Source organism: Erythrolamprus reginae, chromosome 1 (genome assembly GCF_031021105.1).
Source record: "Erythrolamprus reginae isolate rEryReg1 chromosome 1, rEryReg1.hap1, whole genome shotgun sequence".
In the NCBI taxonomy this organism is placed as follows: Eukaryota; Metazoa; Chordata; class Lepidosauria; order Squamata; family Dipsadidae; genus Erythrolamprus; species Erythrolamprus reginae.
The window spans coordinates 425,307,743-425,334,009 of record NC_091950.1 but is presented as its reverse complement, the minus strand read 5'-3'; the positions used below and the strand labels follow the sequence as shown (position 1 = coordinate 425,334,009).

Genomic DNA, 26,267 nt, shown 5'->3' with positions numbered 1-26,267 from the left:
TCCCCCCCCCCCCGCCGACCCTCCAGAGAAGAGAGGGGAGAGGGCCAGCCGAGGGGTTTCGCTCACGCCACGTACCCGGATGCCGGCATCTCGCTCGGCCTCGGCCACGCCAATGTCTGCATCTCGCTGGACCACTGCAATCTGGGTTTTCCCCAGCGAACTCAGGTAGCTGACTTTATCGTAGACGTCCTGCAAGGGAAGGAATGAGGAGGGGTCAAGGCCGGCTCTGGGCTGGATCCCCCTCAGGAGCGGGCAAAAGGCCTCCTCAGTACCTGCCAGAGTCACCTTGAATTGGGACTTCAACTCCCAGAATTCCCCAGCACCATGTGCGGAACAATTTCCAGAATCCCTCGGTCATCATGGACTCAATCATCATGGACTTCAACTCCCAGAATCTCCATTAATGTATGTGGACTTCAACTCCCAGAATCCCACAGTCATCATGTCCCAGAATCCCAGTCAATGTGTGTGGACTTCAACTCCCAGAATCCCCCAGCCACTGTATGTCAGGCCCCAATCCAAAAGTGACAGGTGCCAATTCTTCCAAGTTAATCTCTTTAGCGTTTTCGCCCCTGGAGACAGAATCTTGCCAGACTGAAGACTCGAGTGGGAGGCTCCCCTCCCTCCCTCCCTCCCAAAGGCTGCCCCCCCGGCCCCGGCCCCTCCTACCTTGATGGTGAAGCTGAGGATCTCGATGCCCATCCTGCCCACGTCTGGGGCTGCCACCTCCCGCACCAGCTTGGCAAACTGGTCTCGGTCCTGGTAGATCTGTTCCACGGTCAGAGTGCCTGCAAGGCCCAGAAAGACACACAATCACACACACGTGGGCCAAAACACACCCCGACAGCCAAGATGGGCAGAGGGGAGCAACTCTCAAAAGGGACACCATGGCCTGGGTTGGCAGACGGTGACCAGCAGTCCTCGACTTACCAGCATCCATTTAGTGACTGTTCGAAGTTACAACGGCACTGCTTGGTTTTCACGCATATGCCCACTAGTGCAGTGTTTCCCAACAGTGGCAACTTGAAGAGATCTGGACTTCAACTCCCAGAATTTGCTGGCTGGGGAATTCTGGGAGTTGAAGTCCCACTGTGTCCCCCTCCTCCCATGAGGGCATCAGCCCATTATTGGTGCAGTCCAGGGGTAGGCCAAGTGGGCTCTTCTATGCCATGTGGACTTCAACTCCCAGAATTCCTGAGCTAGCATGACTGACTGAGGAATTCTGGGAGTTGAAGTCCACAAGTCACAGAAGAGCCCACTTAGAGATTGGTGCAAGTCATTGACTTATGCCGGCCGTCAGCCTTCTCCCCGTCCCTGCCAATACGCACCCAGGATGGACCGGAGATGGCCCTCCAATGTCTGCAGAACCACATTCTTGATGTCCTGGACATTCTTCCCCAAGAACTGCTCACAAGCAACGGCCAGGAGTTCCCGGTCGGTCATTATTTTCACCTGCGGGCCGAAGGGAGACAGCATGAGAAGACCTGGCTGGTCAGCCAGAGGTGGGCAGGGGGACATTGGCCTGGCTTTGAGGAATCCTGGCTTCCCAAAGACCACAGCCAGACCCCCCACCCCACCCCCTTTAAGGATCATCCAGCAGGGGGCAACAGATCAGGAGAAGAACCCGAGGAGAGAAGGCCGACCGCTGAGGCAGGAACAACAATGGCGAATTCAGGGGAGACCTCCTTAGGGACTTGGATGCTGCTATGTTCAAGTGGACTCTGTTTTAAAGAGGGTGCTTCCAATTGACCACTACAGGTAGTCCTCGACTTACAACAGATGGTTCAAAGTTAAAACAGCACTGAAAACAGTGCCGTTTCACACTTATGACCGTTGCAGCATTCCCCGTGATCAAAATTTGCAGCTGGCTCCTATTTACAACGGTCACACTGTCCCCGGGGTCACTTTTTCTGACAAGCAAAGTTCCTGGGGAAGCCAGATTCATTTAACGACCGCGGGACTAATCTCTTAACAATGGTGGCAAGAAAGGTCATAAAGTGGGACAGCTGTCTCACTTAGCAGTGGACGTTTTGGTCTCAATTGCGGTCGTAAGTCAAGGCCTAAATGTGCTTGTCAACCTTATAAATTTTTAAGATAGGAGGACTTCAACTCCCAGAATCCCCCAGCCGGCAGGTTAGGTAGGGAATTCTGGGAGTTGAAGTCCTCCTATCTTAACAGTTTGTAAGTTTGGAAAATATTAAGTCTATTTGAACCAATGGATCATTCTACACTCCCCCACCACCCTCCCCCCAAAATGTAAAAATCAGTAACCAAATTCTATGGTTAAACATTCTTTTTTTGCCTCTCTTCCTCCATAGCCCTTTCCAGCTGTTCTGGCTTCCTTAATTTAAGCAAGGCTTCTTCCCGTCATATGTCAATCATGGCCCCCCACTTTCGGGACCCCACGATTATTTTTTAAACCCAGCAAAAAGGAGATAAACATAGAAACATAGAAGACTGACGGCAGAAAAAGACCTCATGGTCCATCTAGTCTGCCCTTATACTATTTCCTGTTTATATGTTTATCCCAGGCATGTTTAAATTCAGTTCCTGTGGATTGACCAACCACGTCTGCTGGAAGTTTGTTCCAAGGATCTACTACTCTTTCAGTAAAATAATATTTTCTCACGTTGCTTTTGATCTTCCAACTAACTTCAGATTGTGCCCCCTTGTTCTTGTGTTCACTTTCCTATTAAAAACACTTCCCTCCTGGACCTTATTTAACCCTTTAACATATTTAAATGTTTTGATCATGTCCCCCCTTTTCCTTCTGTCCTCCAGACTCTACAGATTGAGTTCATTAAGTCTTTCCTGGTCAGTTTTATGCTTAAGACCTTCCACCATTCTTGTAGCCCGTCTTTGGACCCCTTCAATTTTGTCAATATCTTTTTGTAGGTGAGGTCTCCAGAACTGGACACAGTATTATTCCAAATGTGGTCTCACCAGCGCTCTATAAAGGTAGTCTGTGACTTATAATATTTTGCTTAGTGACCTTTTGGCCCTGAAAACAAGTGACCGATAACCTTTTTTCACACTTACAAGCATTACACAGCAAAATTCAGGCAACTGATTCATATTTATGATGGTGACTGTGTCCTGAAGCTCATTTTCTTTGCCACAAACCAAGTTGATACAGAAGCCACATTCACTCAACAACCTGGTTACTAACTTAAGAACCCGCAGGCCCGACAGGACGTAAAACGGAGCAAAACCCCACTCAACATCTGTGTCGCTTAGCAACAGAAATAATGTTGGCCTTGGTTGTGGTTGTAAGCCGAAGACTTCCTGTATCTTGGGGTCCAGGCAAGGCAAAGAATCCAGCAGCGGAGGGGCTCGGTTAAAGCTCTGCAGGGAACGGGGGTCGCTAAAGGGGTCTTGAAAGAGGGTGGGGCATGTCAATCTCCTGCTATTACTATTGCTTAAAACGGTGTTTCCCAACCTTGGCAACTTGAAGAGATCTGGACTTCAACTCCCAGAATTCCCCAGCCAGCATTCTCTGGCTGGGGAATTCTGGGAGTTGAAGTCCAGATCTCTTCAAGTTGCCAAGGTTGGGAAACACTGCCTTAAAATAGGCAAGGTTGGAGACTCTTGCCCTTATATGAGTGGTGAACCTAGCCGTTGCCCTAGCTCAGCTCCAAGGTGCCTGTGTGTGCCGGCCAGCTGATTTTTGGCTTGGACAGAGGCTCTGGGAGGGCGTTTTTATCCTCCCTGGCTCCAGGGAAGCTTTTGGAGCCTGGGGAGGGCAAAACAGGAGCCTACTGGGCCCACCAGGAGTTGGGAAACAGGCTGTTTCTGGCCTCCAAGAGGTGGGGGAAGCTGTTTTCGCCCTTCCCGGGCATTGAATTATGGGTGTCAGCAACTTTTAAGACTAGTGGACTTCAACTCCCATAATTCTTCAGGCAGCAGAGCTTTGATAGATCAGCTTCAAATACCTTGTCTCCCTGAAAATACAACCCAACTTGAAAATAAGCACTAACATAGTTTTTCAGGATGCTCATAATATAAACCCGACCCCAATATTAAAGCCCGGTTAAGATTGTCAGCTAGATGGATGCATTTAGTACCGTATTTCCCTGAAAATAAGACCTAACCTTAAAGTAGGCTCTAGGATCCGGTCTTATTTTCAGGGAGACATGGAGTATGTCAGTCATATATGGCATACTCATTACTTAGTAACACGTCAGCCTCAATACAGGTAGTACTTACTACCTGGTTGCAGTGTCCTGGGGACATGTGATCCAGCTGTGAGACCTTGTGAGCAGCAAAGTTAGTGGGGAAGCTGGATTCATTTAACAATTGTGATGCTAACTTAACTGCAATTATTCACTTAACACGGAGTGTCAAGAAAGGCTGTAAAATAGGACAAAATTCACTTGTCTCGTTTAGCAACAAAAATTGGATTCAATTGTGGTCGTAAGTCGAAGACTACCTGTATACTGATTCATGGTTGACAGGCATGGGGGAATTGAGACATCTCCCCCGGGCCTAGACAAATCATGTATGGTATGTTTGTGTGTATGTTTGGTTTTAAATAAGGGTTTTTAATTATTTTAAACATTAGATTTGTTATATGCTGTTTACTACTGTTGTTAGCCGTCCCGAGTCTACAGAGAGGGGCGGCATACAAATCTAACAAGTAAGTAAGTAAGTAAGTAAGTAAGTAAGTAAGTAAGTAAGTAAGTAAGTAAGTAAGTAAGTAAGTAAATAAATAAATAAATAAATAAATAAATGGTCTAAATTTATTCCTAACCTGTAGTAAATTCTATCATCCCATAGCTGGGGTGTGGTCTTTATCTCCTCTGTATGTTATTATTTGTGAAATGCTACAGAATTTCTTTTTTCCATGAGTGTGTGTTTGTTTTGCAAATCTGGAGTTCTATTTTTTTTTTGTTGGTCTCCTTAGGGCTAGTTAACAAAATCTCCTTTTCTTCTCATTTTTTCTCATAGGTTGCCCAGCATTGACGTGCATGTTCTTTCCAGAGGTAAACGATATCTCCTGATTTGGGGGGGTTTATGATTTTTGAATAGACTACCAGGCACATTGTGTGACAGCTTTTTAATTTTTATTCTCTTTCCAGTGACAGCTGGAAGAGCTATGCGGGAAACGGAATGGCATTTTCCTTGGATTTGACTAACATTGCTGCTGGGCAGTCGGACAATATAACCTTTGTTGTATAAAATTGGGGAAGATGGAAAAAGTCCTCGAAATGGGAGAACTCTCCATAGCTGACTTCCGGCCAGACAATTCAGAACAGAACTATTAGTACTATGTACATAACAGTTTGGGGTTGGCAACATATAAACCAGCTAACAATGAGTGCTTGCATGTGCTGTAAGAGTTAGTGTTGGAGATGGCCACAAGAGGGAGCCAGAAGCGTGATTCTCTTTCTGTGTCTCTGTTATTTTATCTGTTTGGTATTGCTGATTGCTATAATAATAACTGTTCGATGATAGTTTATGTATTTGTAAGGCTTGTAGTATTATTAATGTATTAACAGTTATTGGCTGATTTCACTGTGTATGACTGGACTGTTTAACCTGACTGTGATATTTGCTAAAGTAAATACCATTTTATACGCTTTAATGTATCTGGTTTGTAGGACTGAACCATCACTCATATCTCCTGAATATGTGCTAGGATTCCATCTTTCCTTTGCGCATGTATATCTTTGACAACTCAGGGGTTGCTCTGCACACTCCTTAACAAGAGAGCTGGAAGGGGCCCTGGAGGTCTTCTAGTCCAACTCCTTGCTCAGGCAGGCAGCCCTATACTGCTTCAGACAATTTAATTATTCAGCTGAATTATTTAAAATTCAATTCAATGTTAATTATTCAATTGAATTATTTTTAAACTTTTGCCTGTTCACATTTTTTTTGGTCCCTCTTTGGCATCCATTCTTGAATGATTCTATTCCACCATTTCTTCGGTATTAATGGTGGGATGAAAAAGGAGATTTGTTCCTTTAAATAAGAAGGCCTCTACGTAAGAACTTTTCTAGATAAGAACCAAGTGTTCAAGATTTTTTTGGTCTCTACTTAAGAACCATTTTCTACTTAAGAATCCCAGCACGGAAAAAAATTCCCAGGAAATTTGAGAGCAGCAGGAAGGCCTGGCCAGTTTCCTTCCATTCCCCCTTTAATGCTGGCCATCTCGGGCTTTTCTGGTTTGCCAGAGGAGCCTTTCGGTGGCGCTTAAGGAGGCTTTGGCAGTCCAGAGCGAACGGAGCATTTCCCTTTCTCTGGGCACTTGGAGAGGGAACAAACCTCTGCCAGCACCCAGAGAAAAGAAACGCTCCCTTCGCTCTGGGCAGCCGAGGAGTCACCACAGCAAGGAAAGGTGCCGGCTACAAAGCGAGCGAGCGAGAGGAGAGGGCAGCCCTTCAGCATGGGAAGGAAGAGGAAGCAGGGAGCAGCAGCAACAGCCAGGGCATGGGAGGCAGCCTCGCGCCGGGTGCATTGGAGGTGTGTGCTCCTCCTCACCGCCTCAGAGTCCCTCTTTTTTTTAAAGCCTTAAAGTTTTGGATTTTTTTCATTCCCCTCCCCTCCCCTTCTTCCTTCGGCAGCGATTGTCCTCCTCCTCCCCTTCTTCCTCCTCTTCCTCCCACCAAATCGCGAGCTTTTATTTCTTTCCTAATGGGTTTGCACGCATTATTTGCTTTTACATTGATTCTTATGGGGAAAATGGCTCCTACTTCAGAAAGTTTCTACTTAAGAACCTGGTCACGGAACGAATTTAAGTTCTTAAGTCAAGGTACCACTGTATTTATAGGTTGTGTTGTATTGCTAGCCGTTCAGTTACTCTGGCTATGGCTGAAGGTAGCTGGCTGAGGAATTCTGGGAGTTGAAGTCCAGCCCTTTTAAAGTTGTGAACCGCTGGTCTAATCAAACCCTGGAAATAAAAAGAGGCATCAAGGAAGTTGTAGACAAAGACACTGAAATTCCATCTCTGGTCCAGAATGCAGCCATGCGAGTGGTTGGGGGTGCGCCTAGGTGCACTCACATTACACCAACACTCCGTGAGCTGCGATTGGTCTCTGTTGTGGTTGGCTCTGGCCCAGCTCCTGCCCCAAGGAATGTGGAGGTGGATGCAGGGGAAACATCAACATGTCATAGGCCTGTTTTATTGCCGACAGAGGCAGGTAGTGCAGTTTCCTCGGACGAAGAAGAAGGGGGGGTGACTTGGAAGAGGGGGGCTTGGCACACAGCCCAGAAAGCCAATCTCCATTATCTTTGGTCGATTCGGATGAGGAAGTGTTAGACCCACGCAGGCGCAGAATTATGCATAGAAGAGACCAATTGAAGAGATATTGCAGGAGATAAGAGAGGCCACCTGTGTTTGGGGGGGGGCTCCAGTAATTAGTGCTGCTGATATAAATAGCAGCGTGCTGGCTTGGCCGTTGTGGAAGATTATCTGATCGTTGTTCTTCAGGACCGTGCCTTGCTGTACCCGGACTTTGTTTGTTGATTTTTCAAGACTTTGAAACCAAAGCAGAGCAAAGTGTGTGTGTTTCACTTCGTGGAAGGAGGGCTGTGACGTTCCTTCACAGCTGCTAGCTAAGTACTTAAGGACTGGTTAAGGGGATTGTACAACTGACAAGGTTGTTTTGGAACGAGTGCTCTTTGCAATACAAAAAGGCTGCTTTGTTTCTTTTGAATTTTGTGATAAAGAACATTGTTTTTGAACTTTCAAGTGTGCGTGTGTCTGAAATTTGTACCCTTGAAATTTCGGGAGACTCATACCAGAGAGCCCGGCAGAACAGTCTCCGGGCTCAATTCAAGGTGTTGGTCATTACCTTTAAAGCCCAACACGGCTCAGGGCCAGGTCATCTCCGAGATTGCCTTCTACCTCATAGTTCCCAGCGACCAGTACGATCCCACAGAGCTGGTCTCCTCTAAGACCTATCAGCTAAACGGTGTTGGCTGGTGGGCCCCTGGGGAAGGGCCTTCTCTGTGGCTGCTCCGGCTCTCTGGAACCAACTACCCAAGTAACCCCCACTCTATTGGCCTTCTGAAATGCATTGAAGCCCTGGCTTTTCCAGCAGGCTTGGGGCTGTTGATTTCACCATTATGAGGTCTGGCCTGAATGATACACGTATGTATGTAACTCTAAACTGTTCTTTAACTGTTCTAAACTTTAATGATGTTTTAAAATGTATTTTCTATATTTATTTATTTATTTATTTATTTATTATTTTGATTTCTAGGCCGCTCTTCTCCGGAGACTCAGGGCGGCTTGCAACATAAAATAGATACACAGATATAAAACAGTAGGAATTGAAAACTAAAACTAAAAGTTTAAAAACTAAGTCCCTAAACATGCTAAAAACTAATTTACCAAACCAACAGCTTCTGGATTCGGTGCCCTAGTCCTGATCCAAAACACCAGAAACACCAAGCTAAAAAAAAACCGGAGCAGAGGAGAACGTCCAGATTCTGCCACCAGCCCTGCGACCCGTCTCGGAATCCGGCAACGTAGACTCTGCGGCAGGCAGACCCCCTCTGTGACGTGCGAGGGGGGGGAGAACCCCATTTAGCAACCGCGAATAAGAAGAAGCCGGCTTCCCACCCGAAACGTGGCCACGGTGCAGCGTGTGGAGTGCAGGCGCCCCCTCCCCAGCGATGGCGAAAGAGAGCCCCCCCCCCCCCCGGTCCGGTTGACTGCTGCCTCCTGGCCAGCAGGGAGGGGGCAGGGAAGGTCCGACCAGAGACATGCATTCCTGAAAAGAGGCGCTGGAGGTACTGTACCTGGGCCACACCTGTGACAGTTAAAGCTACCCCCTCCGCCGTCTCTACGTCCTCGCACCTGGGCTGTAACGTCATTATCTCTAGGGAAATCCTGCCAAGAGACGTAAAAGGTTGGCGCGTTTCCAGGTGGACGGCCCAGCTCTCCCCTTCTCGGCTCCGGGGGGGCCACCTGCTGCGGGGGGGTTGGGGTTTCCCAAGGTAATGCGGAGGCTTCTGTGCTTTTTGTGGGGTGACCAGGCTGCCCCCCAGAAGGGCGACTTGTGGGAGAGCAGCTTTCCATTCGCCCCATGGATTGTGAGAAGAGGGCGGGGGACAAAGGTCTATGGCAGGGATGGCGAACCTTTTCTCCCCTCGGATGCTAAAAGCAGTGTGCATATGCTATCCAGCATGAACAAGCACCCACACCCATAATTCAATGCCTGGGGGGTGAAAATGGACTCCCCCCCCTCTCGAGAACCCTCTGGAGGCCTCAAACAGCCCGTTTCCCAACCTCTGGGGGGCCCAGTAGGACCATTTTTCGCCTCCCCAGATTCCAGAGGCCAAAACGCCCTCCCCCACCCCCCTGGAGGCTCCCTGGAAGCCAGAAAACGCCCTCCCACAGCCTCCGGGTGAGCCAAAATCCAGCTGGCTGGCACACACATGCACATTGGAGCTGAGCTAGGGCAGTGGCTCACATGCCAGCAGATATGGCTCCACATGCCACCTGTGGCACCCGTGCCATAGATTCACCATCACTGGTCTATGGGGAGCTTCTCCCCTCCTCTGGAAAGCCCCCTCCAAAAGATCCTGACGTTGAAGGATGGATTGGCCCCCACAGGGACCAACAGCTTCTAGTTTCAACCCTATAGTCCAGGGATGGCGAACCTTTTTTTCCTCGGGTGTCAAGAGAGGGCAAGTGTGCGCTATTGTGCATGCGCAAGTGCCCACACCATAATTCAATGCCTGGGGAAGCCGAAAACGGCTTCCCCCGTCCCCCAGAGGCCCTCTGGAGGCCAGAAACGGCCTGTTTCCCAATTCCTGGTAGACCCAGTAGGCTTGTGTTTCACCCTCCCCAGTCTCCAAAGCTTCCCTAGATAAAAACGCCCTCCCCCATCCCCCTGGAGGCTCTCTAGAAGCCAAAAACACCCTCCCATGGCCTCTGTGTGAGCCAAAAATCAGCTGGCCGGCACACCCATGCATGTTGGAGCTGAGCTAGGGCAAGGGCTTGCGTGCTAGCAGATATGGCTCTGCGTGCCACCTGTGGTCCCCATGCCATAGGTTCGCCATCACTGCTATAGTCCAAGACCCACAGTAGCAGGGTCTCTTTCCCTGGTCCTGAAAACCTATTTTTAATAAGGGGAGTAAATGACCCTGGTTAAGCCATGTGTGAATCTGCCTGTCTTGCCTGCAAGATTATCCGCTGCCTGACAGTGGTTTCCCTTGTTTTATCAGCCTTGCGTGTCTATCCTTAAGCAATGTTAAAAGAAACTAGCCAGGACTTCAACTCCCAGAATTCCCTAGGGCAGTGGTCCTCAACCTGGGGGGTGGAACCCCTTTGGTGGGTCAAACAGACAGTTTACAGGGGTCGCCTAAGACCAGGGGGGGAAAAGACCAATTTCCCCTGGTGTTAGGAACTACACTTTTATTCTGGTGCCTTGGAATGTATTTTTACAATCCAGCCAATCAGGTGATGGCAGTGGGGGTGTTCCTTTGATCTTCCTGCCAATCAGCTTCAAGCTCTGTTGGGAGAATTGGCGCTAGAGTTATGGTTGGGGTCACCACCACACGAGGAACTGTATTAAGGGAGTGCGGCATTAGAAATGTTGAGAACCACTGCCCTAAGGAGAGTGGACTTTGCTAGGCCCTTCAATGCTTCCCTTGAGTGCAAGCGGACGGCTCTCGGGACAAACCAGGTTATCTGGTTAAAAAGTCCTGAGCAGGGGTCTCCAACCTTGGCCACTTTAAACCTGGGGGACTTCAAGTTGGAAGTAGAATTGGTTGGAAAGAAAGAATAGCAAGAAGGAAGAGGATGCATACATATTGATTTTATGAATAGAACCATAGAGGCTATGTATATTTACTAATAGATAGAAGTATGTATAGGAAAGGATATGTAAATATTTATGAAGGTACATGTAAGGATACGTATATTTACTCATAGATAAAATGGATAAAAACTGTAAAGGAAATAAAGCTAGCATGATGACAATTGTTAAAGAGGTTGTTATGTATATTTGTAAATGTGTTGTTTTGTATCATTTATAGGTTTGTCTTTATTTTAATGTTTACATTTAATTAAAAAAAAAATTTTTAAACAAAGTTGCCAAGGTTGGAGACCCCTGTTCCATGGATTTGAAGCTTGACTTGTTCTTTTAAGGGGGATGTGTGTGTGTGTGTGTGTGTGTCCTTTTTTTTTAGATGAACTTTTTATGTAGGAATCGAGACCAATAGATGTCCCGGGTCAATCCTGGGTGTTTTATAGGCCGTGGGCCTTATCTGGCCTTTTAGCTGTCCCTGTCTGGCCTCCGTGGGCTGCCTTTATTTTGAAAGCATTTATTTATTTATTTATTTGTTTGTTTGTTTGTTTGTTTGTTTATTTATTTATTTAGATTTGTATGCCGCCCCTCTTATTATTATTTATTTATTTTTATTATTATTATTATTATTATTACTACTACTACTACTATTATTATTATTTTCAATGTACCTACAGGTAGTCCTCGAATAATGACAGTCCTTTTAGTGACCAAAGTCATGTTGGCATGGGAAAAAGTGTCTCATGACCGTTTTCTCGTCCATTTAATCTCCACGGTCACGTCAACAAAATCCAGAAGTTTGAAAACTGACCGGTATTTATGATGGTTTGTTGTGTCCTCGGTGTTCTTTCGATCACCTGTGCGACCTTCTTTTTTTCAACGGACACCTGTGTGTGTGTGTGTGTGTGTGTGCTTACGCAACTTCACAGCCCTCTTGCTTCCGCTCTCCATGATCATCCCGGGCGTTTTGGGATGTGGCTCCTTTTGGAAGATTAATTGCCCCAGTTGAGGGATGTCTCCTGGGCCAAATAGCCATGGCCCTTAGACTCATCCAGCCCTCTCCAAGCGGTTTACAGAGAGTCGGCCTTTGATTCGAGGTGGTGCAGCAGGTAGAGTGCAGTACTGCAGGCCACTAAAGCTGACTGTAGATCCGCAGGTTCAAATCTCATCACCGGCTCAAGGTTGACTCAGCCTTCCACCCTTCTGAGGTGGGTCAAGTGAGGACCCAGATTGTGGGGGCAGGAGGCCGTCTCTGTTTTTAAAACAGTGCTATTCCTAACGTGCTGTAAGCTGCCCTGACTCTAAGGGCGGCATAAAAAAATTGAATAAATAAATATATAAGTATTTAGTATATTTAGCATTTAGACTTTATACACCACTTCCTAGTGCTTTCCCAGCCTTCTCTAAGCGTCTTACAGAATCAGCATATTTGCCCCCAACAATCTGGGTCCCCATTTGACCCCCGTGGGAAGGACGGAAGGCTGAGTCCACCTGGAGACGGTGGTGAGATTTGAACTGCTGAACTACAGCTGGCAGTTGGCTGAAGGAGCCTGCAGGGCTGCCCTCTAACCACTGCGTCACCCAGGCTCCGAAAGTGACCCCCGCTGGCAGGTCTGACCAAGCCTGCCCATTTTGGATCTAGCGTGGGGGTGGGAGAGTTTGCCCTGGGGGTTCAGCCGCTGCCCCCAGACGCCTGGGTCGCGTGGTGCCATGTGAGGTGTGCGAAGCGAGTGCCAGCCATGTTCTCCCCCCCCCCCCCCCGGAGACATGGAGCGTCCCCCATGCGCCTCCCTGGGCGACCATGGAGGGCAACAGCAGGTAGCCAGAGCCGGAGCCAGAAGGGGGGAGTGGGGGGGCCGGAGGGACGGAGCGGAGGGAGGACCGGTGCCAAGAGGGGCCCGTGGGAAGGCCGCGTGGGGTCTTCGGCTGCTGTGCTGCGTGGGACGAAAGGAGGAGGCAAGAGGGAGACGAAGGGGGTTAGGCAGAGAGCGTGTGAAGCGGGAGGGTTATTACCTGAGCGACCCCCGTTACGTACAGTGGCACCCCCTCCGACGTCTCAATATTCTCACAGCGACAGAGGATGGTCATGACCTCCAAAGACAGTCTGAGCAGCGATAAACAAGGGTGGGACACACACCAGACACACAGAGGCCGTTACCAGAGAGCCCACAGACACCCCCTCGGCCAGAGAAAAGACGGGGCTTTGGGCACGGTTTTTTTTTGGGGGGGGGAGGAAAATGGGCCTTTCAGGGCAGGATGTGTGTGTTCTGGGGAGGAGGGATTTGTGGGGGGGGGGGGGGACTATGATATGGGCCCCAAAGGGGGGAGATGAACAGGGTCCAGGCAGAAGGAAGACCTGAGTCCTTACATTAAATTAAATTCAGTCTCCCCTTCGTGGAGGGCACTGGGGGGGGCGCAGTAATCTTTGAAGCCATTAGGCCCCTTGGAGGGAGCCCCCCCCCTTGTCCGATTCTCCTCCAGAGAGAAATCCAGCTGTGATTTCTCTTTCCGGGCACCCCAACTCTGGTGCAATGGGTGGCAACAAGGGGACACGTCACCTGGAACTCGGGAGGGAATTTCCTGACTGTGAGAACCAAGGTCTCTGCTCCTTGGAACAACAACTTCAGGAGTTGTGTGGCTGCGCCAAAACTTGGAGGCTTCTGAAAAAGAGAAATGGTGGCAGGGTCTCCTGCAAGGGTTGGACTAGAAGACCTTTAAGGCCCCTTCCATCTCTGCTATTCTGTTAATTAATCAGTGGGGTGACTTGCTTTCAGAAGTGGTGGGGGCTCCGATACTGGGAGGTTTTTAAGACTTTGCACATTTTAAGACTTTGTGGACTTCAACTGCCAGAATTTAGGAGATCTGGGTGTTCACGGGGTGGTGGGTGGGGCATGTTTTTTGAGGATTGTTATGTGTGCTGGGATTGGTCTTTAGCCATGAATTTTGTTGCTTTTAATAATGGGGTTTTTAGTGTTTTTTAAATTATTAGATTTGTTTTTACATTGTTTTCGTTATTGCTGTGAGCCGCCCCGAGTCTACGGAGAGGGGCGGCATACAAATCTAATTAATTAATTAATTAATTAATATACATGCAATGATAATAAAGTATTTACTCATTAATTCCTCAACCAGCTGGGGAATACTGGGAGTTGAAGTCCAGTAAGTCTTAAAATTCACAAAGTTGGACGCTCATACTCTATTCCACTCCAGACAAATGGTCGTCCAGTCTCTTTTCAAAAACCTCCAGTGATAAAGCACTCATGACTTCTGCAGGCAAGCAGTTCCACGGGTTAATTGTTCCAGTTCATTCTTTCTGTGTGCAATGACACATGCTGGGCCAATGGCCCCTCTGCCTGGAGCATGTCCAGGAAGGAAGGGAGAGCCACGCGTGATACCACCCAGCCTGAAAGAGGAACCGCCCCCTTGGGCAGGGGTCTCCAACCTTGGCAACAAGCAGGCTACTTCTGCTGACCACCAGCTGCCAGCAATTTGGCAGATCGAATCGCAGTAGGCTCCAGGTTGACTCAGCCTTCTGTCCTTCCAAGGTTGGTAAAATGAAGATCCAGATTGTTGGGGGCAAGAGGCAATCTCTCTCTAAACCAGTGTTTCCCAACCTTGGCAACTTGAAGATATCTGGACTTCAACTCCCAGAATTCCCCAGCCAGCATTCGCTGGCTGGGGAATTCTGGGAGTTGAAGTCCAAATACAGCGATACCTCGTCTTACAAACCCCTCATCATGCAAACGTTTCGAGATACAAACCCGGGGTTTAAGATTTTTTTGCCTCTTCTTCCAAACTATTTTCACCTTACAAACCCACCGCCGCCGCTGGGATGTCCGACTGCTGGGATTCCCCTGAGGCTCCCTTCCATGAAAAACCCCACCTCCGGACTTCCGTGTTTTTGCCATGCTGCAGGGGAATCCCAGCAGCGCAAAAACGGGCACTTCGCTGGCAACGGTAGTCCACAAGTGGGGTTTACCAGCAAGGGGACCCTCGGTGAAATCGCAGCATCGCAAAAACACAGAGGTCCGGAGGTGGGGTTTCAAGGACTTTGGTGTTTTTACGATGCTGTCATTTCACTGATGCTCCCTTCGCTGGGAAACCCCACCTCCGGACTTCCGTTGCCAGCGAAGCGCTTGTTGTTGAGATACTGGGATTCCCCTGCAGCATCGCAAAAACACAGACATCCGGAGGTGGGGTTTCCCATGGAGGGGAGCCTCGGGGAAATCCCAGCAGCACAAAAACGGGCGCTTCGGCTGGCAAAAGGGGTGAGTTTTGGGCTTGTACGCATTAATCGCTTTTCCATTGATTCCTATGGGAAACATTGTTTCGTCTTACAAACTTTTCTCCTTAAGAACCTCGTCCCGGAACCAATTAAGTTCGTAAGACGAGGTATCACTTTATCTTCAAGTTGCCAAGATTGGGAAACACTGTCCTAAACCACTTAGAGGCCTGTGGGAGCACCGTGAAGAGGCACATAAGTCTCAATGCTCTTCATCCATTCATTCGATTTTTATGCCGCCCTTCTCCTTAGACTCAGGGCGGCTCACAACCTGTTAGCAATAGCACTCTTTTAACAGAGCCAGCCTGTGCCCCCACAATCTGGGTCCTCATTTGACACACCTCGGAAAAATGGAAGGCTGAGTCAACCTTGAGCTGGTGATGCTAAGATTTGAACCGCTGACCTACATATCTACAGTCAGCTTCAGTGGCCTGCAGTACAGCCCTCTACCTGCTCAGACTGCTAACTTTAAGACTTGTCAACTTCAATTCTGGGAGTTGAAATCCACAAGTCTTAAAGTCGCCAAGGTTGGAGACCCCTGGTCTAGGCTCAGTGGTTCTCAAACCCTTCGAATGCTGTGCCCCCTTAATGGGGTGGTCCTCATGTGGCGGTGACCCCCAACCATAAGTCTAGCGCCAAATCTCCCAACAGAGCTTGAAGCGGATTGGCAGGAAAGTCACAGGGACACCCCCACTGTAAACGCCTGATTGGCCGGAGTGTCCCAAGGTGCCAGAATAGAAGCTTTAGTGCCTAACACCAGGGTAAATTTGTCTTTCCCCAGGGTCTTAGGTGACCCCTGTGAAAAAGGACTTGGAAAGGGAGCCCACCCTGCTCTGTGGGTGCTGTCCAACTTTGGAGACTTGCAGAGGGGAGCCTGGGACCCTCGAAGGAAGCTTTCAGGGGCCCTCGTGGGAGAAGGCCTTCCCCCCCACCGGTCTTGGGGTCCTTCCTGGGGAAACCCAGAGCCTCGTCTTTTTCTGTGTTAGTACAAAGCAGAAGGGGGAGCAGACACCCACCCCCCACAACCACCCAGGCACCACCATCCCGGGCTGCAAAGCCTGGCCCATCACCCGGGGGGGGAGGGGGGCTTCACACAGCAAAAGCGACGGCAGCAGCACCATCACAGAAAGTGGGGTTCAGAGGTTGCACAGAAGATACCTAAGGAGGGAGGGAGGGAGGAAAGAAAAGGAAGGAGGGAGGGAGAGGGGAAGAAAGACAGAAAGGAAAGAAAAAGAAGGAAAGAAAGAAAAGACAGGAAGGAAGGAAGTAAAAAAGGAAAGGAGAGATGGGAGAGAGGGAGAAAGAATAGAAGAGGAGGGAGGGAGGGAAGGAGGGAGGAAAAAGGGAAGGAAGGAAGGAAAGAAAGAAAAGGAAAGAAGGAAGGAAGAAGGAAAGGAAGGAAGGAAAGAAAAGGAAGGAAGGAAGGAAGGAAGAAAAGAAAGGAAGGAAGGAAGGAAGGAAGGAAGGAAGGAAAGGAGCGGATGGGAGAGAGGGAGAAAGAATAGAAGAGGAGGGGGGGAAGGAAGGAGGAAGAAAGATGGAAAGGAAGGAAGGAAGGAAGGAAAGAAGGAAAGGAGCAGATGGGAGAGAGGGAGAAAGAATAGAAGAGGAGGGAGGGAAGGAGGGAGGAAGAAAGATGGAAAGGAAGGAAGGAAGGAAGGAAGGAAAGGAGCAGATGGGAGAGAGGGAGAAAGAATAGAAGAGGAGGGAGGGAAGGAGGGAGGAAGAAAGATGGAAAGGAAGGAAGGAAGGAAGGAAGGAAAGGAGCGGATGGGAGAGAGGGAGAAAGGACAGGAGAGGAAGAGGAGGGAGGGATGTCGGAAGGAAGACAGAAAGGAAGGAAGGAAGCAAGCAAGCAAGCCTCCCATCTGGGCTGGCCCCAAGCCACTGGATGCCTGCCCATTAGCTGCAGAAGACAATCCTGTGCATCAGACGCGCACAGCGCCCCCTACTGGCTCGGAAGAGCATCACTTTTACAACTCAGAGCAGCCTTGCTCCTGGGTTGTGTGCTAACTCATCCTTCGGCCTGCACAACTGAGGCACATTTATTTCTGGGGTTAAAAACAAGGTGAAAGTTGGCATTAGCAGAGGCAAAAGAAATTGAGAGTGAGGAATTGGGAGTATCCAGTTTTCGGAAAACGGCGTTTCCAAACTTTGGGGCGAAAAACCAACAAAAAAATACCCGTTATGGTCTAAGAAATGAAGCAAATTCACCCAAAAACATGCTTCCGTGTTGACTAGGATGTTTTAAGAGATTTCCAGCCTGGCTGCAGCCTGGAGCATTCTTACAAGTCAATGGGAAAAAGCAGTAATTAAAAAAGGTAAGTGTGGACTTGAATTAAGACTCCTAAATAGGGAATTTTCACATTTTAGGAAGAACTCGCTAGCTGCGCTGAGCCTGGGACCCGGCAGAGATTCTATTTCATGGAATGGATTCTTTAAACTTTAAAATAGGTTTTGAAAGGTCGGGTGTGGTCTCTTATTGAAGGAGATGGATGGTCTAGAACAGTGATGGTACCAGTGCCACAGCAGTGGAAGTGATGTGCCGGTGCCTGGAGGCTGTTGGGGTCTGGATGGGTGTCAACAGACAAACTCAACCCAGACAAGACGGAGTGGCTGTGGGTTTTGCCTCCCAGGGACAATTCCATCTGTCCGTCCATCACCCTGGGGGGGGAATCACTGACCCCCTCAGAGAGGGTCCGCAACTTGGGCGTCCTCCTCGATCCACAGCTCACATTAGAGAACCATCATTCAGCTGTGGCGAGGGGGTGTTTGCCCAGGTTCGCCTGGTGCACCAGTTGTGACCCTATTTTGACTGGGAGTCACTGCTCACAGTCACTCGTGCCCTCATCACCTTGAGGCTCGACTACTGTAACGCTCTCTACATGGGGCTACCTTTGAAGAGTGTTCGGAAACTTCAGATCGTGCAGAATGCAGCTGCGAGAGCAATTATGGGCTTTCCCAAATATGCCCATGTCACTCCAACACTCCGCAGTCTGCATTGGTTGCTGATCAGTTTCCGATCACAATTCAAAGTGTTGGTTATCACCTATAAAGCCCTTCATGGCACTGGACCAGATTATCTCCGGGACCGCCTTCTGCCGCACGAATCCCAGCGACCAGTTAGGTCCCACAGAGTTGGCCTTCTCCGAGTCCCGTCGACTAGGCAATGTCGCTTGGCGGGACCCAGGGGAAGAGCCTTCTCTGTGGCTGCCCCGACCCTCTAGAACCAACTCCCCCCAGAGATTAGAATTGCCCCCACCCTCCTTGCCTTTCGTAAGCTCCTAAAACCCCACCTATGTCGCCAGGCATGGGGGAATTGATATTCTCCGTAGCTACTATGATTTCTGCATGGTTTTCTTGGGTTGTGTGATTAATTTTTATGATAAGGGTTTTTAATATTGGATTTGTACATTGTGTATTGTGTTGTGAGCCGCCCCGAGTCTTCGGAGAGGGGCGGCATACAAATCTAATTAATAATAATAATAATAATAATAATAATAATAATAATAATTATTATTATTATTATTATTATTATTATTACCACCACAGGTGGCACATGGCGCCATATCTGCTGGCACGTGAGCTGTTGCCCTAGCTCAGCTCCAATGTGCATGTGTGTGCCAGCCAGCTGATTTTGGGCTTGCACAGAGTCTCCAGGGGGATGGGGGAGGCGTGTTTACTCTCCTCCCTCGGCTCCAGGGAAGCCTTTGGATCCTGGGAGGGTGAAACATGAGCCTACTGGGCCCACCAGAAGTTGAGAAACAGGCCATTTCTGGCCTCCAGGCAGTGGGGGAAGCTGTTTTCGCCCTCCCCAGGCATGGAATTATGGGTGTGGGCACTCACACATGCACAATAGCGCATGCCCACGCTCTTTCGGCACCCGAGGGAAAAACGGTTGGCCATCACTGGTCTAGAAGTGCAGAATATAGACAAATAAATACATAGATCGGAGGTGGCCTAGCTTGGCAATTTTAAGACCTGTGGACTTCAACTCCCAGAATTCCCCAGCCAGCCAACTGGGGAATTGAACCGCTGAGTTGAATTCAACTGGGGAACTGATTTCAACTGGGGGTGGAAGTCCACAAGTGTTAAAATTGCCAAGCGTGCAAATACCTGATCTAGATTTCCACCAAGGAGATTGTGAAGCCATTGATTTTTACATGAACTACATTTAATCGTGTTCAGAGGCAAATTAATGCGATATCAATATATGGATTTTTTTCTTTTTCTAAATTCTTTGTTCACTCTCCAGGCATTTAGTGTATTTGAATTCCTGTGGTGCGTGTGGTTTCTTCCTGTATTGTTTATTTTCTTACACTTCACTAAAATGAAATTACAAGCAAATCTCCCGCTGTTAATAACGGAGGCCAAAGTCATCCTAATTTTATTGATTTATATTTATTTATACATACAGGTAGAACCATTCATTTAGTGACCGTTCGAAGCTATGCAAGCAACTGGGGGGAAAAAAGGGGATTTATGACCATTTTTCACACTTAACGACCATCGTGGTATCCCTGTGGTGACATGATCAAATTTTGGAGGCGTGGCAACTGACTCATGTTTATGGCGGTCTGCAGTGTCTCTAATTTAACAACTGCAATGATTCGCTTAATGAGTTTCGGGGTTGATAGGGACGGTTAATATGTTTTATTGGGTTTTAGAATTGCATCTTAGTTTAAATTTTGATTTCTGACATGCTTTTTATGTATTTACTCATGTTGTAAGCCGCCTTGATCCTTACAACTAGAAGTGGCCTAGAAATCGAAATAATAAATAATAATAAACGACTGCAGCAGGAAAGGCTGTTAAATGGGGCAAAACTCCCTTCATAACCGTCTCTCTTAGCCAGGGTTTCCCAACCTTGGCAACTTGAAGAGATCTGGACTTCAACTCCCAGAATTCCCCAGCCAGCATTCACTGGCTGGGGAATTCTGGGAGTTGAAGTCCAGATCTCTTCAACATGCCAAGGTTGGGAAACACTGCTCTTAGCAACAGAGGTTGCAGTTGTAAGTTGAGGGCTCCCTGTATTTCCTATTTCTGGACCTCAGATTTCCCGATCGTAACGATATTATTGGTTATTATCCTGTCATGATGATACTGATGTCCAAAGAGCTGCGTTTGGGGTGGGTGGGTTGCAGAAGACAAAAAAGGGGGGGGGGGCTGTTTCTGCAGGGCCAGGAAAGTATAATCCAGGTCACGGCTGCCCCAAAGTCAACAGCAACTGGACTTTCTAGTTTTATTTTGAAGGTGTTTCATTTCTCATCCAAAGCAGACCTAGAGACGCCACCGAAATTTGGCCGAAGGTGTGAATGTCTTTTATTTTTTTCATGGTTTTTTTAACAGCTGTTGTATTGTTTAAATTGAATTGAATTGAATTGAATTGAATTTAAATTTAAATTAAGAAGCTTATATCAGCTCTGCCTGGATGGGTGGGTGCAAACATATGGTCCTTTATAATAAATCCTTCCCAGCATCCAGTCGGGGTGGAAGAAGCTTCTTGGATGAGAAGCGAAGCGTCTTCAAAGGAAAAACCAGAAAGTCTAGAAACACCTTCGGGGCAGCAACGGCTTGTCCTTCACTGGCAAAACGGCCGGACGACTCAGTCCCTGGATGGAGGAATTTCTTCCCCACAAGGTCTCTTTCAAGGAGCTTTGGGACTCGACCTCCGGGCATGGCAGGCCAGCCATTGGCCAACTCAGCTGCACTGGGCAGGTATGCGCATGTGCCTCCTGCTAGCCAGCTGATTTTCAGGATGCGCAGAAAGCCGAGGCCATGCCAGAGACCTGCGCGCATGCACGGGGTGTGTGTGTGTCACTCGTGCCCACGTGAGGGCAGCCGGAGCGCAAGAGTGGGTGTAGCCCATTTTTGGTCTCAGGAGGCTGCAGGGAGGCCTGTTGTTTTTTGGGATGCGCCAGTGAGTGGGGCCCTCATGCAGGAGACGTGCGCGCATATGTCGGGTTGCTCGTGCACATGCAGTGGGAGCATGGTGTGTGTGTAGCACTCCCCGCTCCGAGTCTCCGGAGAAGGGCGGCATACAAATCTAAATAATAATAATAATAATAATAATAATAATAATAATAATAATAATAATAATAATAATAATAATGGTCTCAGGAGGCTGCAGGGAGGCCTACTAGGCCCAAAACTGGGGGCGGCAGGGAGGGGGTGGGTTGCACATGAATGCAAAGGGCAGGATGAGCATGGGGGGGGGGGTCACGTGTACATGTTTGGGGGAGGGAAGGAGGAACATGTGGGGGTCATGTGTGCATGTGTGTGGGGTGCATTACATTATGGGTGCCGACCAGGCAAGCATCCTCGCGCAAGATTAGCCTTTCTGCACATGCGCAGAAGCCAAATCCCATGCGGGAGGGCGTGGCCACCTGCTGGTCACGTGGAGATGTGCGCGCAGCTCCATTTTCGCTACCACTCTACAGCAGTGTTTCCCAACCTTGGCCCCTTGAAGATATTTGGACTTCAACTCCCAGAATTCCACAGCCAGCGAATGCTGAATGTTGAAGTCCAGATCTCTTCAAGTGGCCAAGGTTGGGAAACACTGCTCTACAGAATGGGCCGTATTGGCAGGAACATCTTACATCTTTGTATGTAATTCAATACTGGTGCCGGCATGTGTGGCTGTTGTTGCATGTGCGCTTTTATTGATTGATTGATTGATTGGATTTATATTTATTTTGGCACACGATGAGAAAAAGGTTAGCCATCCCTGCTCTAGCTCAACTCCAAGGAAATCACTCCGTTGCCAGCCCAGGGGAGAACCGCTGTGGTATTAATAATAATAATAATAATAATAATAATAATAACAATAATAATGATAATTATTATTATTTATTAGATTTGTATGCCGCCCCTCTCCGAAGACCCTCAAATCAGATTATAATTTCAATTGTAGGTAATCCTCAATTTACAACCCAGAGGGTTGTTAAATGAGTCTCGCCTGATCTTTTCTGCCAGTGTTGTTAAGTGAATCCCTGCAGTTGTTAAGCAGATCACGCGGTCATTAAGTGAATCCGTCTCGCCCCATTGAGTTTGCTTGTTGGAAGCCAGCTGGGAAGGTCACCGAGGCTGCTCACAACCATCATAAACACAGGTCGGTTGCAAGGGCCTGGGTTTTGTTCCTGTGATGGTGTAACAGCCGTAAGTGTGAGGATTGGTTCTCAGCTACCTTTCTCCGGGCCTGACTGGGGAAGACTGCAGGGGGGGATAAAGGCATTATAGTTTTATCTCATGTTATTCTGTTTTATATTTTTATGTATTAAATTATTCTATTTTATCCTATAACTATTGTGGTTTACCCCATTCTCATTTTAAATTAATTGTTTAGAATTTTACTGGTAAGATGTCTTTGAACCTGTACGTTGATATGCCCTAGAGCAGAGGTCTTCAGACTTGGCAACTATTCTATTCTATTCTATTCTATTTTCTATTGCATTCTATTCTATTTGTCTGTTATCTTTCTCCAGGGCTGTTCCACCTTCCAATGGTCACTAAGTGAAAGATGGAAAGTCCAGGACTTGCTGTGTGTGTGTCTCAAACTTGGCCATTTAAAAGTTGTGGTATTTTTGAAACAGGCAATCATGACTTTGGGGGGGTGGGGTTGCAGTCGTGTTCCCCCCCAGTCCAGAAAGTAGGAAGTGGACACTCCCCCAGAAGGGGTCCCAGCACCCAGACTGCCTCTGCCTTGTCTATGGTCAGGGTGGACGTGTGAAACCACCGCCCCCTCCCAAAACCCACCGTGCTGGGCTTGGTCTGGAGATATCTGCCCCCCCCCATCTGCAGAGAGGATTCTGCATGGTTGGATGAAGCATGACTGCCCCCCCCCCATTACTGGAGGGTCTTTGCAGCTGGGGGAGCTCTGAAAGGGTCCTGTCTCTTCCCCCCCTCCCCCCAATAAACGGCTCCATCCGTCCGTTCTCTTCCCAGCGTGAGGGCTGGAGGCCGGCCGCCAAGGGAGAAAGCCAAGGAATGCAGAGGTTGGGGGCAGGTGGGTCCGACAGGAGCCGAGAGGCACCAGCATTCGGCCAAGGTGCTCCTGGTACTTATAGGGTTGCCCCCCCCACCGCCCCTGCCCCACACATCACAACAAAGGCATGCCACATCCAAGGAGGGAGGGAGGGAGAGAGAGGAGGGGAGGGAGGGTCCTACCTCTGGGTGTCAGAAATGCACCACCAGGCCCAGGCCCAGCCGCCATAGATGTACTGCTTGTCATCGGAACCGCAACAGCCGCCTGCAGGAGAGAGCAGAGCACATCGAAACATTTAAATACGTGAAAGGGTTAAATAAGGTCCAGGAGGGTTTAAGTGTTTTTAATAGGAAAGTGAACCCAAGAACAAGGGGACACAATCTGAGGTTAGTTGGGGGAAAGATTAGAAGTAATGTGAGAAAATATTATTTTGCTGAAAGAGTAGTAGATCCTTGGAACAAACTTCCAGCAGACGAGGTCGGTAAATCCTCAGTAACTGAATTGAAACATGCCTGGGATAAACATAGATCCATCCTAAGATAAAATACAGGAAATAGTATAAGGGCAGACTAGATGGACCGTCCATCTTCTATATGTTTCTATGTTTCTAAATGACGATTGAACAAAAGCCATGCTAGATATTTATGGGCTTTATTATTTTTATACATAACACAAAGGCAGAAATGCATATGTACAGCAGCACTCTTTCCTCCTCCTGTTTTCCCCAACACAACAACCCTGTGAGGCTGGGCTGGGCTGAAAGAAAGAGAGCCATTGGCCCAAAGTCACTCGTTTTGTTTTCAGGGCTAAGGCAGCTTTAGAACTCGCTGCCTCCTGGCGACTGGCTCAAAGTCACCCAGCCTATCTGTCTGCCTGCCTGTCTGTCTGTCTATTTATCTGACTTCTATGCCACCCAACCCCATGGGACTCAGGGCAGCTTACAGCAATATAAAAATACGATACAATAGTGAAAAAAATCAAACGTTAAATACAAAAAACAATTAAAAAACCCCCCCATTATAAAACGGACTGAGCAATCTAATCAAAATGAACATGCATACCAGTCAATCATAATTCAGTCATGACAGGTGGTGGTAGTCACGGTCCCCAGGCCTGCCAGCAAGGTCAGGTCTTCGCAGCCTTTCAGAAGGCCAGGAGGGTGGGAGCAGTACGTATGTCGGGGGGGGGGTTGATTCCACAGGGCCGGGGCAGCCACAGAGAAGGCCCTGCCCCGTGGTCCCGCCAACCTGCATTGCTTAATTGACAGGACCTGAAGAAGGCCAACCCTGTGTGATGTTATTGGTCTCTGGGAGGTATGTGGCAGGAATCAGTCCCGGAAATAATCTCTTATTTTAATAATTTTGATGCTTAAGATGGGACTAAAACTCACTGTCTTCTGGTGACTGGCCCAGAGTCACCCAAACCTTTATGTCTAAAGTAGAACTAGCACTCCCAGCCTCCTGACGGTTGGGGCCAAGGTCACCCAGCACTTTTGATGCTTATGAAAAGGACTAAAACTCACTGTCTCCTGGCTGACTGGCCCAGAGTTACCTAGCTGGAGTAACTTTAAGACTTGTGGACTTCAATTCCAAAAGTCTTAAAGTTACATCTGTCCGTCCATAACCCTGGGGGGGGGGAATTATTGACCCCCTTGGAGAGGGTCCGCAACTTGGGCATCTTCCTCGATCCACAGCTCACATTAGAGAAACATCTTTCAGCTGTGGCGAGGGGGGCGTTTGCCCAGGTTCGCCTGGTGCACCAGCTGCGGCCCTATCTGGACCGGGACTCACTGCTCACAGTCACTCATGCCCTTATCACCTCGAGGCTCGACTACTGTAACGCTCTCTACATGGGGCGACCTTTGAAGAGTGTTCGGAAACTCCAGATCGTGCAGAATGCAGCTGCGAGAGCAATCATGGGGTTTCCCAAATATGCCCATGTTACACCAACACTCCGCAGTCTGCATTGGTTGCCGATCAGTTTCCGGTCACAATTCAAAGTGTTGGTTATGACCTATAAAGCCCTTCATGGCACCGGACCAGAATATCTCAGGGACCGCCTTCTGCTGCACGAATCCCAGCGACCAGTTAGGTCCCACAGAGTGGGTCTTCTCCGGGTCCCGTCAACTAAACAATGTCGTTTGGTGGGACCCAGGAGAAGTGCCTTCTCTGTGGCGGCCCCGACCCTCTGGATCCAGTTCCCCCCGGAGATCAGAACTACCCCCACCCTCCTTGCCTTTCGTAAAGTTCTTAAGACCCATCTCTGCCGTCAGGCATGGGGGAACTGACACATCTCCCCCTGGCCTACACAGTTTATACATGGTATGTTTGTGTGTATGCTTGCTTTTAATAATGGGGTTTTTAGTGTTTTTTAAATTATTAGATTTGTTCTTACATTGTCTTTGTTATTGTTGTGAGCCGCCACGAGTCTTTAGGAGAGGGGCGGCATACAAATCCAATAAATAATAAATAATAATAATAACTCCCAGAATTCTCCAGCCAGCATAGTATAATTTAGCTGGCTGGAGAATTCTGGGAGCTGAAGTCCACAAGTCTTAAAACTGCCAAGCGTGAAGACCTCTGCCTTAGATCAAACCCTTCCGTGCAAAACATTTTAAGCTTTCTCTGCCAAGGCAGAGACTTTATTACATCATGACCTTATTATAATGATTACAGTAGTTAGCCCTACACACACACACACACACACACACACACACACACACACACACACACACCACTCTCCATTTTTAAGCTTGTAAGATCGTCCCTTCTTCTCGGAAACTGCTGAGAATTATTCTTTTGAATTTGGACGGTTGCAGAAAGTGGTTTTGCATCATAGACAGTTGGAAAAGGAAATGAATCCCCAGGTCTTCTCGGAAAGGAACCTAGGCCCAAGAACAGGCTGCACTTCCTTAATAAGGTGGGTGAATTCCCACTCCCAGAATTCCCAGTCAGCTATGTTGGGTGGGGGATTCTGGGAGTTAACAGATTAACCGAGTTGGAAGGGACCTTGCAGGTCATCTAGTCCAAGCCCTGCTCAAGAAGGAGACCCTACAACTTTCTGACAAATGGCAGTCCAGTCTCTTTTTGAAAGTCTCAAGTGTGGAAGCTCCCACAACTTCTGAAGGCCGTTTCTGTTCCATGGGTTGGTTGGTTGGTTGATTGATTGATTGATTGATTTAATTTGTATGCCGCCCCTCTCCGTAGACTCAGGGCAGCTCACAGCAGTGATAGAAACAATG

At 48.4% G+C, this 26,267-nt stretch overlaps 1 protein-coding gene across 3 annotated transcripts in view; it reads right to left on the bottom strand.

The window, feature by feature from the left end:
- Positions 1 to 26,267, bottom strand: part of FLOT2 (flotillin 2) — a 50,549-nt gene that overhangs the window by 6,948 nt on the left and 17,334 nt on the right. Inside the window, exons 2-6 of one of the 3 annotated variants that reach the window (XM_070735483.1) lie at positions 23,209 to 23,290; positions 12,774 to 12,864; positions 1,329 to 1,452; positions 670 to 788; positions 76 to 189 (exon numbers count right to left, since the gene is read on the bottom strand). In XM_070735483.1, the coding sequence (XP_070591584.1) occupies positions 76 to 189; positions 670 to 788; positions 1,329 to 1,452; positions 12,774 to 12,864; positions 23,209 to 23,290 (530 nt within the window). Of the gene's footprint in view, positions 1 to 75; positions 190 to 669; positions 789 to 1,328; positions 1,453 to 8,745; positions 8,837 to 12,773; positions 12,865 to 23,208; positions 23,291 to 26,267 lie in introns of all 3 variants that reach the window. The other 2 variants (XM_070735482.1, XM_070735484.1) reach the window with 2 other exon arrangements.